Source organism: Brachypodium distachyon, chromosome 2 (genome assembly GCF_000005505.3).
Source record: "Brachypodium distachyon strain Bd21 chromosome 2, Brachypodium_distachyon_v3.0, whole genome shotgun sequence".
NCBI classification, from domain to species: Eukaryota; Viridiplantae; Streptophyta; class Magnoliopsida; order Poales; family Poaceae; genus Brachypodium; species Brachypodium distachyon.
Genome location: NC_016132.3, coordinates 32006568 through 32019137, shown reverse-complemented (window position 1 = coordinate 32019137; position 12570 = coordinate 32006568). Strand labels below are relative to the sequence as shown.

General features: G+C 39.9%; 3 protein-coding genes across 7 annotated transcripts; 1 reads left to right on the top strand and 2 right to left on the bottom strand.

Annotated features, from left to right (window-relative positions):
• The first annotated feature begins 118 nt into the window (after positions 1-118).
• LOC100844069 (KAT8 regulatory NSL complex subunit 3) lies at positions 119-4258 on the top strand. The gene is made up of 6 exons (XM_003568688.4): positions 119-2376; positions 2564-2625; positions 2714-2849; positions 2942-3014; positions 3545-3610; positions 3872-4258. Exons 1-6 carry the CDS (start codon positions 2237-2239, stop codon positions 4091-4093), a joined length of 699 nt encoding a protein of 232 aa, XP_003568736.1. The 5' UTR covers positions 119-2236; the 3' UTR covers positions 4094-4258.
• On the bottom strand, positions 3022-6537 carry LOC106866201. Of its 5 annotated transcripts, none has more exons than XR_002963603.1 (3): positions 5727-6537; positions 5575-5629; positions 3022-3534 (listed from the first exon to the last, which is right to left on the bottom strand). XR_002963603.1 is itself a non-coding variant. In XM_014899062.2 (3 exons), exons 1-3 carry the CDS (start codon positions 6227-6229, stop codon positions 3460-3462), a joined length of 453 nt encoding a protein of 150 aa, XP_014754548.1. In that variant the 5' UTR covers positions 6230-6537; the 3' UTR covers positions 3022-3459. The 5 variants fall into 5 exon arrangements, 2 of the variants coding, with proteins under 2 accessions (XP_014754548.1, XP_014754547.1); XM_014899062.2 differs by having other exon boundaries at positions 5907-6537; XR_001406156.2 differs by having other exon boundaries at positions 3516-3534; positions 4999-5629.
• A 2187-nt stretch (positions 6538-8724) lies between these two features.
• LOC100843767 (bidirectional sugar transporter SWEET3a) lies at positions 8725-10991 on the bottom strand. Its single transcript, XM_003568687.4, has 6 exons — positions 10849-10991; positions 10740-10776; positions 10432-10654; positions 9587-9748; positions 9201-9320; positions 8725-9129 (listed from the first exon to the last, which is right to left on the bottom strand). The coding sequence occupies exons 1-6, from the start codon at positions 10883-10885 to the stop codon at positions 8956-8958; spliced, it is 753 nt and encodes a 250-aa protein (XP_003568735.1). The 5' UTR covers positions 10886-10991; the 3' UTR covers positions 8725-8955.
• Positions 10992-12570: the final 1579 nt, after the last annotated feature.

The window sequence follows — 12570 nt, the reverse complement described above, 5'->3', positions numbered from 1 at the left end:
AACTCCCCCACATGGCACAACATCATGCCTTCAAGATCAGCAAGCAAAAACAACGCTATGCGCCCCCAAACATTGCGAATTTTCTGGTTTATTGTTTATCTCGAAAATTAGGTCTAAGATACAATGGCGTCAGCCATGAACCCTTTATAAGGTGACTCTAACGCAACTTGGGTGGGACAGCCCCCACGCCACAACTAAGGCCCAAAAGGCTGAACTAAAAGTGGTTTTGGATAGGCCCAAAAACCATTAAACGAAAATAAAGAAAACACTTCAGACTTTAATAAAACAGGAAAAAAAAAGACTCGGACATCTCAATCCCTAAATTGAAGTAAACTTAATTTTTAATTGAGCTTGGCCACGCCTTGACCAAAACGAAACAAAACTGGTGATGTTCTGAAATTAGGCTTCACCTCATCTTTAGGAGGAACTTCAACGCAAAAAGGTCCAAACTTCAGAATATATGGAGCTGGTGAAATAGCAGGGGTAATAGATATCCTGCCCTCATCACCATTTGCTAATCAAGATTAAGAAGAGGAGAGAGAGTAGCATGGGGACACGTGATACGTACGCATCGTGGGAGTAGATACCACGAGGGGGGGTACCAGGAGGTTTGGCGAAAAAACTGCCGGTGTGGGTGGCAAAGGCAGCCGACGTCCTTTCACACGTCTCCTCCACGTGGCCTCACCATCCATGTGATGATAGTCGCTAGCAGAAGTTACGAACCTAGGATTTTAATATTGAGTGAGTAAACATTGTGTTTTTAAAATTGGTTGGACAAATACAATGTTTGCTCACTCAATATTTTTAACAATTTCTGCTATAAAAAAGGATTTGTGGGGCGTGTCCCACCCAAACACCCCGTTGGGTCCGCCATTGACTAGCAGACGGACTTTTAACAGTTAACATTACCCAGTTCCAATTAAAGTAACATCACATAGCTCAAACAAACCTTTCATGTACAAAATTATATTGGTCGTGCCGGGTAAAACATGTAGAAAAGTTATAATGCTATATTCACACGTTACATAGCCAGGGGAAATCTTTCATCTTAAGTACTTCTAGCGTGCTTCTAGAGTGACGGAGGGGAATAATAGACTAACTGAGAGACCAACGGAGGGAAGTTATTACTGACACACAACCATGTGACCATAACCAACTGAGACTAGAGTACTCCTGCCTACTGAAAACACCTGCGGTTGATTACTGATGTTGCATGCTCGGTCAATCTTACGGGTGAGCCCAGCTGGTCAGAACTGACTTAACACGTGTTTTTAGACGGAATTAGTGCAGTTTGAAAAAACTTGTCCACGGTGGTTTTGTGAAAAAAAAGGAAAATCGGTAGTTATGTGACACAAGTGCCTTCAATGTGGTGGTTTTGCGCAATTTACTCTTAACGACACGGCCACCAGTCAGAAACGAGCTTCAACGCGTAAAACAACCAAATCAATGCTATCTGTCAAAACTTCCCCGAATGCCAGTGGTTTTGCGATAAAATTAGCAAAAAACGGTGGCTCATGATACAATTATCTCAAATGCATTGGTTGTGCGCAATGTACTCCACTGTAATATGGGTGATCTGTGTCTTTTATGTGTCACAGTTGTAAGAAAATCACGGCACCTTTTGAGAACTCGCTAGATGCACGTGATTGGCTACGGAACTAAAAATTAAAATACAAACATTAGTACACTTACCAATTTTATGCGAAACAAGAATTATATTAACATATTTATTTGAGATTTTTTATCTCAAAACTGTACATCAAACCAATCAGCTAACATCAAACGATTGTGATACATATGTACCATATGGAATGGAGTGTCAATTAAATGATCGTCAAACAAGTCAGAAAATACTGTGGCAATTAAATGATCGTCAAACAAGTCAGAAAGTAGTGTTGGTAAGGTGAATTGACTACCCCAACTCCAATCTTTGTACGCGTAAATATTTTAATCGTTGAGTAGACTCCAGGTCTCCAACCTAAGTCAGATTGAACCAAATCTCCAACCTGCAGTCTGCAGAATTGCAGATTGAACCAAGTCTCCAACCAAGGCAGAATGAAAGGCCGTAGTATGTTTTACCTCTTGTGGCTGACCCAAAATCCATTGTTTTGGCATTTCCACTGCCGCGCGCGCGCCAACGCAGAAAACCGCGGGAAGAATTCCCGCGACGGTACACAGATACAGTCGCCCCTTCATTTTCCTTGCCCCCTCAAGCCCTTCAAGGTTACGTTGGTCCATGGCTCCCAAGCGCCGCCGGGCAGATCAGCCCACGCCGCCGTCACCTACGCCTCTTCGGACGAAGCTGTCTCAGCGGCAGCCGTTGGTCGTCTTCGCCCACGGCGCCGGCGCCCCATCCTCATCCGATTGGATGATCCAGTGAGCTCCTTTTCTCTAGTTCTGTTCTGCGCGCGCTTGATGGATCTGTAGCCCCTATGATTTACTTCCGGCAAAAACTACTAATTCGAGCAACAAAAATCTACATTTGAGCTGTGGATTTCAATTTATGTACATCGGTGCCTAGTATCTGTATGGTGGTGTTAAAACTGGCAACTGATTCTGATAGCTGGAAGGAGATGGTGAAAGATGCCCTGGATGCTGTCGCAGTCGTGACATTTGACTATCCGTGTGAGTTGATTTGATAAACTGTACTGTTAAGCATTTCCTTATCCGAAAGGTCCACCAAATCATTGATAAAAACCCAACGTGGCCACAGATATGTCGGGTGGGAAGCGCAGGCCTCCACCTAAGGCGGAGAAGCTTCTGGATCATCATATCGGTGTGGTGAAGAATGCTGTAGCAGAGCATCCAGGACACCCGCTTGTTCTGATGGGGAAGTCCATGGGTTCGAGGTAATATTCGGTGTTACTATTCGTGCTCGTCCATCTTTGTGGCTTATTTCTTGTCCGGGCACTTACGGATTTTGATGCTTCAACATTCTTAGGGTAAGCTGCATGGTGGCTAGCTCAGATGGTATCAATGCTTCTGCTGTCATATGCTTGGGTTATCCATTGAAGGTATCCCACTCCACGTTGTCTACTTAATACATGGATTGCTTCCTGGCCGGTCGCCTTTTTGTGCCTATTTTCTTCAAAGATCAAAACTACTATACACAAAGAATATGTATTTATATCTGCATTGCATTATATAATATAATTGGTAACGAAATTTATCGGTTAGCAGAAAAATGGTTGTTCCTCAGGGTTAGGTTGCTTGCTCGTTGCGAGGGTTCGTTATGGATTTTCTTGAATAAGCCGTGCTCTGTATGGTTTCCTTGTAAACAAGGTCATTTTTTTCTTTTAACGTCACATTTTTTTTTCTTTTAAGTGAAATAGTTAATCATGGGAACTCCCTGCACTCTTGAGAAGGTTTCTAAAAGTAAGGTTGTTGTGATATTCAGATCTACTGATGTTGCTTCATACTATTTGTTATAACTATGTAGGAATATTTTGATATGATAACTCACCTTCTCACATTACACCAGATAGAACTGCAAACTAAAGGTGTTCCTCCTTTTCTTTTTGCATCCTTGCTTTCCTGAACATAGGGAATGAAGGGTGCAATGAGGGACGAGATATTGCTAAAGTTGAGGATTCCAACAATGTTTGTACAGGTACTGAAGAAAAACAATCCCTTTGTTAGATTTCTGAATATGTGTGGTGAAAAAAAATTATGGGTTGTTTGGAAAGAATTTGATTGGAATATGCAAATAACTCCCTCCGATCCTAAATTGTTGTCGAAATATTACATGTATCTAGACGCTTTTTAAGAATAAATACATCCATATTTGGGCAAATTTGAGTCAAGAATTTAAGATCAGAGGGAGTAACTGCTAGTAGTTTTAATACTTGACTTGCTGTGCGTGTGTTCGCAGGGCAACAAAGATTGCTTATGCCCCTTGGACAAGCTTGAGCTCACTCGCAAGAAGATGACCTGCCGGAATGAATTGCATGTTGTTGATGGTGGTGACCATTCTTTCAAAGTCAGCCAAAAGTACCAAATCGATGCTGGAGTAAATCAAAATGATGTTGAAATCGAAGCTGTTAAAGCAATTGCGCAGTTTGTCCAGAACTCCATAGCAGAAAGCTTGACCTAGTCAATTCCTTACGGTTTTCTTGTAACATCTAATGGTTGCTAGATCTTAACATTTCGGCTTTTGCATGACCTAATGTGTTCGTGTACTCTGTGACAGGTTAGATTTAAAACGATGCTACATTTTGGGGCTATAAAGTAATCTTCTTGATATTAATTTTTTTTTCCATCAAACGTCTACTTTTTTGTTGCCAATCTTTGATATAATTGTAATAATCATGCTGTGACTTCAAATATTGTGATGTCAAATTATTGTAAATTGCTTATTTGTGAATCATGAATATTCAATGGGGAATAAACATGGTGTGACAATAGTCTGTTAGTTCATTAATCTGCAGCAAACACAATGAAACATGTAACGACTTCCTCTTTGGTATCATCCCAACTTCCCACATGAAGATCTTTGGAAGGTTCCTCTTGCTAAACTGAATCTATGAAGAGCCACCATTAATATTCAACCACGTTTTTACAGATTTTGGCTTAGTTTTTTCTCATAGACCAGGCCAAAATTCTTTATGATCATCACCCCGACCTCTTGACGAGGTTCCGTAAAAAAAATCATGATGATGTCAGAAAAATCCTTGACTTTACATCGAGCTTTTGATTTGAATAAAATGTTAGAAAAATTAAGTTTGTTTAGTCCTGGTGCTAACTACATGATTACTCTTTTTTTTGACTCGAAACAGGGCTCCTACTGTGGTATATATTAATAGCTTATTAGCAGAGTGCCCGTACGTTGCAACGGAACAAACTAATATATGACATAACCTGATAAAAAAAACTAATAAATGACATAAGAAATGGTCCTATTTCATGAGAGCTACCAAACAGTTAACAATTGCAGGTTCAACAATCTAATGCATGGTTGGATTCAGAGAGGTACCATACTACCATTTAATCAACAAGTACCTCGAAGAGGGTCTTTTTATTTTATTTTCATCCTGAAATAGAAGCTCACAACATTTGACAGTCTCTTTGCAACTGCACATAAGAGCACCAAATCCCATTGCATGTGTTTCCCATCTATGGTAGCCTATTACAGAATAGAAGTATAAAAGGAGGTTGTACATCTGTGCAGTATTCTCTGAACAACCAAAGGAATCAAGCTAATCTGTAGCACCTGTTTCTTCCATTGTGAAACATAAATGCACAGCTGAAACATATGAATTTGGACAAAAAAACCATGAGAAAATGCAGACATGAATGAAGGAGAGGGCATCCTGTTTGAAACACACATGTCCTTTTTTTTAAGTCTATTATACAGCCATGTCTTGCCTGAAGAAACTACTCAATGCAGAATAAAGAAACCAACAGTGATGGTGGCCAAATAAAAAACTTTCAAGCACACATGGTTGTGCGGCATTCAAAATGGGGATGTTTTGAGTTTAGCACACGGAAACAGAAAACAAATTCACGAACCAATGCATAAACTTCACATGTGAACTCAACCGAAAAAATGTTCTCCAAGAAGATCTTTAGTGATACCTCAGCTTTCAGTACAGCATTAGCTACGCCATTGACATGGATTTGGCACCAGAATCTGCATCTCATTGGAAAACTGGAACTTAACCCCATGAAAAGTAGATCTTCGCTAGAAACTTGAAGGTCAGTATGTATAATTCAAAGATAGATAGGACCTTTAAGCAGTTAGCCACCTGAAATATAGAGAATATTTTTTTAATATGCCGTACTAATGCATTCTCTGTAAATTACAATCACCATACAACATTAAATTCTTGGTAATTAGAACTTTTCTTGCCATAGCTACAAAAGACCCGGTAAGAATAAGAGGATGTGGAGGGTGTCGGAGGAGTTGCCTGTTCGACGGAAGGGGTAGATGGTCCGTGCAGGTCGGGGGGTCGGGGTGATGCAGCTTCCTCAGAGTCAGACCCGAGCACTGGGGAGTCGCGGCGCAGCTGTCCGGCCTTTGGACGGAGAAGCGGGTGGACGTCGGCGCGGCGCATTGGCCGGAGAATGGGCCGTCAGGGCAGTGCGGCGGGCGGAGGATGGTGGAAGACGAAGCAGCGGAGTCAATGACTGACGATGGAGAACTCATGGTTGCCGGTGACCTGCGGGCGGCAAACAGGGCGTAGTGATCCAATGGCAAAGATGCGCTAGGGACCGCCGCCAGGAGCCGCATAGCCCCGTTCAGACCCCGCCACCCCTTTAGATCCGCCGCATCCCGCTGCGCCCAGACCTCGTCGTCCTCCGGACTGTGCCACAGTTTGGATCTCGCAGCCCCTGACCGGGATGGGGTGCGTGCGACAGAGGCGAGGAGGGGCAGTGGTGGACGACATGGTAGCTGTAGCTGCGGGACAATCGCTGGGACGGAGGATTGGATGAGGAGGAAAGATTTCGTAGGGATTGTTTTTGTTGTGAGGGGGCGTTGGTTTTGGTTTTGTGCGGGAGCGACCGTGGGGTTAGAGTATGGTTTTCTTGACGAGGCTTTTGCCGTGCGGGATCGTGAGGGAGGACGGTTTTTTCACGAGGATTATTCCGTTCCGTGCGGGCGCGCGAGGGAGAGGACGTACGAGTGACGACTAACGTACGCAAACTGAAAATTAAAGAATAGTAATAGATAATAGATATGTACAAAGTTACATGGGTTGGCCCCAGATTACATTATTGGAAACTATCTAAATAGTACAAAGGGGATAGAGTTTGTGACACTCTAGAGCCAAACAAAGTAAAGTCACTCTTGAACCTGGCTTTCCAGCCTTGAAAGGTTGACTGCACTCCCTCAAAAATGAAATCATTCCTCTGCTTCCATATATTCCAAGCACCAAGTGCAAATATTTCGAAGAACAATTTGTTGTCGAAGGCAACTTTGACAGCAGGTAGTGCAGCAATACAGGGGACATCTGCCGGCCAGTGAATCTTCAGAAAACGCCAACATCTTGTACTGAATTCACACGAAACAAATAGATGATCCATTGTTTCTTATTCTCCCAACGAGCAAAAACAGCAGGAGAAATCATTGTTTTACACATGGTAATGTCTCCTCTCTAGCATATTACCAGTATTCAATCTATCAGCTAGCATAAGCGATACGAACACTTTCACTTTCATAGCGAGCTTAGATTTCCAAATCTATTTGAGTGGTCTCGGAGGGACCAAATCTCTGAAGCAAAATGAGTAACAAGATCTGGAACAGTAAGGTTTTCTCCAAATAGGGACCCAAACATCTGAAACTGAATCTGAACTTGCCACAAGCGGTAGAAGGTCTTGAAATTCCTCAAAAGATTCTGGGAACAAAGGTAAATGGAAGTTATCCAGAGGAGAGTCAAGAGCTTTAAATTTCTGCACCGAAACATCTTCATCCTTGACAAAAGAAAACAGACAGGCATATAAATTATCCAGTGTTCTTGCCATAAATCTTTCCAGAGCAGCAGAGTCTCCTTTCAGATCAGTCTTTTATTTAACCACCCATGGCATTGAGAAATGCATTCAAATATATTTATGAGGGAGTAACATTAAATTATTCACATTTGAATTAATCTTATTCAATTTCATAAAGTTAGTTTACCAGAAAAAAGTTTGAGAAAGAACCTTATGGAAGCTGGTCAGGCCAATGTACTTACAGTGATCATTTACTACAAAACTAGAGAGAGAAATCATGTTGATCACATTGAAAGGTTGAGACTTGAGAGCTTCTGTCAAAATTTTGAAGAGTATGGCACCAACAGAATATATAGACCATATTTCCTTTAGTTCACTAGGAATGTGAATATCCACCTGTTTTATTTCAGTTGGTTATTTGGTTTACATGGAACATCTAGCGCTGAATTCTAAAGTTCTCCACCAGTTTAGAGGAAAAAGGGGATTTTGTAAATATGTTTATTTTGTATCCAAGTAGGTTACGTATGATTTAGCAGCGAGGTTCTGCACATAAGTTAGAATGTCACCTTGGATTTTTTATTTCATATTGGAAACTTACAGCCAGAAAGGTGCTAGTTAATGACTTGGAGGTACATCTTCATTTTTCGTCTGCATGTAAATAATTATCACATATTTGTCATTAAAGTGTGGTCATGCTAAAGAAGAATATTACGAAATAGTTTTAGTTACCCAATGTTATGTGCTACAATGACAAATCTTATTTGAGAAACTGATAGCCATCTTAATGTTTTTTTTACCTGGTGAAGCAAATGTGATGGCAACACAAATTGAAGAAATCTAACTCCATTATTTTGTGCAAACCTTATATTGCTACTGCTACATTTCCAAACAAAATCCAAAAGGAGAATATGGTCCATAGTCAGTAGCCACTTGTTTGAGCATTCTGGTTTTGAGGCCATCGAATTGATTTAAGGTTCTCATTAGTTGTAGTATATTGGACTTCATAAATCTCATCAATTTGCAGTTTTTGCTACGTTACAGCTTTAGTTCGTAAATATTTGAATCAGTTTAGTTTTTTTTTGAATGTTAGCAGGAGAGCTGCTAAAATTCCATTGAGAAGAAGAGGCCGGTGGCAGTAGTACAAAAGGATCCCAGCCAGTTTAGGTTTTTGCAGATCAAATTTATGGACATGTTTATAACTGAACATGCATTTCAGCAATTTGTGACCATGGGGCATTCGCAGCCACCTCGCTGAAAAATAATCGATTGTTGCAACAATGTACAGGGAACAAAATAGACATGAATAATCTGAAGAGTATTATGTAACTGAACATGCATTTCAGCAATTTTCGCGACCATGGGGCATTTGCAGCCACCTCGCTGAAAATTAATTGAGCTTTGCAACAATGGACAAGGAATAGAATAGACATGAATAATTTGAAGAGTATTATTTTTCTTTCCTTATGTGTGTATAAGAGACACTTTTTCTGGGGAAAAAGAAAAATATTTGTCGCAAAAAAAAGCAGTTCAGGATTCAGATAAAGGCTTTTGTCCCTTCGTGTCGTCTTGACTAGTTGTAACTTTCACTACATCTGCTTGCTCAATATCAGGATTCGTTTTGGGTGATTCCTTGCATTTGTTGTACATGCAGTAAACAACCAACTGAAGGATACCCATCAAGCAGCCGATGCAGCTTGGTGCCTTCATAAGAAAACAAGTACGTCAGTATAATATATAAATTTTTGTGTGCTAAAATTTGTTTCTTTACTGACCGTTAGAAAAACATCCCTTCCTAGGATTCCATAGAGCATCCAAAGTAAACTGGTCAAGAAGCTAAACAATGACAAGTAGAAAGGCATGAACTCCACACTTTTCGTCCTGATAACTTGTTTCTGCGATTTTGGAAGTACACAAAGTTAATTACTTTTTTTCTCCATGTCTAACTGTATGCATTTTTTCCTGTAGTATTTGATATAGAATGTTACTCCACTTCATTAAATCATTAGGTGATATTGTGGAATATACAACAGGTTATACTATCATTTGAATTTGTTACAGTGAGTCATTTCATCAGAGTTAGATCACTGTTGCATGGAAGCCTTTTAATATCTTATCTGTGATTGATAATTCTGGGTCCACTATAAGTAACAGTACTCACCACAGCTACCAACGGGGAGCCATACATTAATATGGAAGCCACTAGACCAATGCTACCAACAAATACTTTACGCATTTGGTGTGTGTGGATCGAAAAGCTTGAGAAAAATACAGCCATGCCGAAGATTATTACAATCGAAGATACCATCGCCATGACAAGCTTCTGCAACAGATTATCAGATATAGTGTTAGGACTACAAATACATAATAATTCATGTTCACATCTTATATCCATGTTCGCATCAAATTATGCACCATTTTATCTGTAACTACCTACGTATAACTATGAAATAAAATCAAGTCAGAAAGCTGGTGTTTTTTCTGCCTTACATGGTTAGGAAAGAGTGACAGTGATATGTAACATCTTTATAAATACAATATTCTATATTTAAAGTTTCCGATCCTTAAACAGCCATGCTCACCGGGACAAACAATAGGTGTTTGGAGATGGACTATATTTACATCGAAGTATTTGGTTCCTGATGCAGGAAACCATCACTATGCTACTTACACAAGTACACAACTACATTTTTCACCAAAACAACATGATTAATTAAACAAGAGTTAGATCTATTAGAAAAATGAAGATCTGGTTGACATTAAACTGAATATATATTGCTTGGGAAGTTCCAACATATCCAAATGTGATAACTTAAGTACCGAATATTGCAGAACTTTCTATCATTTTGTCTAAGGAAACAAGGGTCTTATTTCTACTTTTTACAGTAGAGATCAGAGTTGCCCAAATAAAGCTACTGTCTCACTGTTTAATATAATATGCTGGTGCAAGTGAAGGCAATTTATATGCCACAGGAACAGAGTCATAGTTCTGCAGAAATAACCTACCTTTTTTCCTCTTGGCGCAAACCATATGTATATACTGATAAATGTGCTTTCAAAGAGCACTCCTAGTGAGCTGATGCCAGAGAGAGTCAAGTTCTCCCACCCAGAGCTGACCACTGGAAGACCGTACCAAGTATATGTCAGGCTGCTGAACAGAGTTAAGATATATGGTATGCATGAGTATTCTTCTACACTGCCCTTCTTTATCACTCGTTTGAATGTCAATCTGGGAAACAGAGTTAAAAGATAGTGTTAAGCAATTCATGATATACTATAATCTGAACATAGGAGCTTATGATGTTATCTTGTACATTGGTGCTGCATAGAGGAGCAGGCAAACTACACTTCCTGCAAGAAAAGAACATAGTGGTGTTAATAAATAAAGCAAACTAATCGAAGTAGCTAGCGGATCAAAAATACCTATAATTCCCGTTGTTACACGTAGATCGGGAAACATTTTTGGGCTGAAAGTTTTGTCTTGCCACAAGAACTATTGCCCTAGGTTTGTAGTTTACAACAATGCATGGACATGCTATTTATAATGCAGAATGGTTTGAAGTGCGGAAGGGAAAGATATTGGCAACCCACTAGGTTGGAATATCAGCAGGAGGGCCACTCAGTTCTCTTATTCCTATGAACTAAGGGTGGACACAACATTTCTGCATGACTGAACGTCGACTAAGGATGAAATAGTCTTTTCTTGTCTCTCTGAGCATCTAGTGAATGAATTCTAACCATGTACCTACAAGAATCTCAAAAGATTTCATGTTTGATGCTGCTCCATTCGTCCATGTGTTGCCGGAGAACCTGTATGTTGTAGCACCTATTCTACCTACAAGATACCGAGATATGGTCTCCAGCTTTTGGATTTGCTTGACTGTGAAGATGTTGAGTAACATGAACATGTCTTGTTAGCTTTAGCTACTGCTAAAGAGTGGAAATTGCTGATCCACATGGAAAGAAAAGGGTGAGAATCGATTGGTGTCTCTCGTTCTTCACATTTTCCATACTTGTTAACAAGCAGACATTGATATGAAGCACCCTGCATCATTATCGGACCATGGAACAGTTCCATTATTCCGATAGAAGGACTGATGCTAGTGCTTACAACTCGTAATGAACCACACTGTGTTTTTATGGTAAAATTGATATGCACTACTACTAGATATTCTGATGCTGTCAGTTAACCTCTAACTAATTTGATGATCTTGAGTAAACATCACTATGATAAGTTGTTGATTCATGTTTTGTTGCTCTGTTATTAATTCATCATTATGATATTCTGATTCTTATCATTATGATAAGTTGTTGATATTGAACTAAAGATCTCGGCTATCCACTGGCTAAATCCAACGCCCCATGGTGTAGTCTTAATGATATATGTTGCACAACAAATTAATTCTATTATTTGGGAAGCTCTCAGTCAACTATTGAAATTATCAATTCAATTACTACAATTCAATCTCACTAAATCAAAGTTGCTTCAGTCATTTAGACATTTTTCTCTAGCCAATAAATTTTCATGTATCAATCGACACGTGCATTGCACATACAGGATTACTAGGGAGCATAAGTAATCTTTCGCTATTTTTCACCTTGTGGTACAACCAGTCTTGTTATTGTCACTAATAATAGAATATTCCGTAGAATATCAGTAGTCCTGAATATGTGCTAAAGTGTTCATGCTACGTACAAAATCTTCAATGCCAAGCATTTGATTCCAATAAAAAAGGATCACGCAGATAAGAATACAGTAGAGAAGCATCAATTTTTGTGAATGGGCGGCTGTTCGCGCATCTGTTTTTGAGGGAAAGGGTGGCTATTTCCTAGTTGCTTGTTTTCCTTTGTGCTTTTATGTTGCCCTCAAGTGAACATGGACCAGTCATTTTGTCTCATCCATTGGTCTCGATTTATGTATACAACCATGAGGTATGAATATGAGCAATACTCAGGTCCGTTCCCGTTGCCTAATCTCTGTTGTTCCATGGGCAAAATGGTAATTTTTTTCGGGGGATTGATAGGTCAGTAGATTGTGCTAAATGCTGTCTAGTATGAGTAGTACTCAGGACCGCAGCGGCAAAGCCGTTGCTTAATCCCCGTTGCTCCATGGGCAAATTATGCTAACCCTAATCCCCATTTCTC

What these genes read in the sequence shown, in the direction of transcription:
- LOC100844069 (XM_003568688.4), top strand. Translation starts at nt 2,237, where the DNA reads ATGGCTCCCAAGCGCCGCCGGGCAGATCAGCCCACGCCGCCGTCACCT. An exon ending in CGTGACATTTGACTATCCGT is followed by an intron (nt 2,626 to 2,713) that starts GTGAGTTGATTT and finishes ACGTGGCCACAG; the next exon opens with ATATGTCGGGTGGGAAGCGC. An exon ending in TTCCAACAATGTTTGTACAG is followed by an intron (nt 3,611 to 3,871) that starts GTACTGAAGAAA and finishes GTGTGTTCGCAG; the next exon opens with GGCAACAAAGATTGCTTATG.
- LOC106866201 (XM_014899061.2), bottom strand. Translation starts at nt 6,229, where the DNA reads ATGCGGCTCCTGGCGGCGGTCCCTAGCGCATCTTTGCCATTGGATCAC. An exon ending in CTACCCCTTCCGTCGAACAG is followed by an intron (nt 5,630 to 5,906) that starts GCAACTCCTCCG and finishes AATGAGATGCAG; the next exon opens with ATTCTGGTGCCAAATCCATG.
- LOC100843767 (XM_003568687.4), bottom strand. Translation starts at nt 10,885, where the DNA reads ATGTTTCCCGATCTACGTGTAACAACGGGAATTATAG. An exon ending in GCTCCCCGTTGGTAGCTGTG is followed by an intron (nt 9,321 to 9,586) that starts GTGAGTACTGTT and finishes CCAAAATCGCAG; the next exon opens with AAACAAGTTATCAGGACGAA. An exon ending in GAAGGGATGTTTTTCTAACG is followed by an intron (nt 9,130 to 9,200) that starts GTCAGTAAAGAA and finishes TTTCTTATGAAG; the next exon opens with GCACCAAGCTGCATCGGCTG.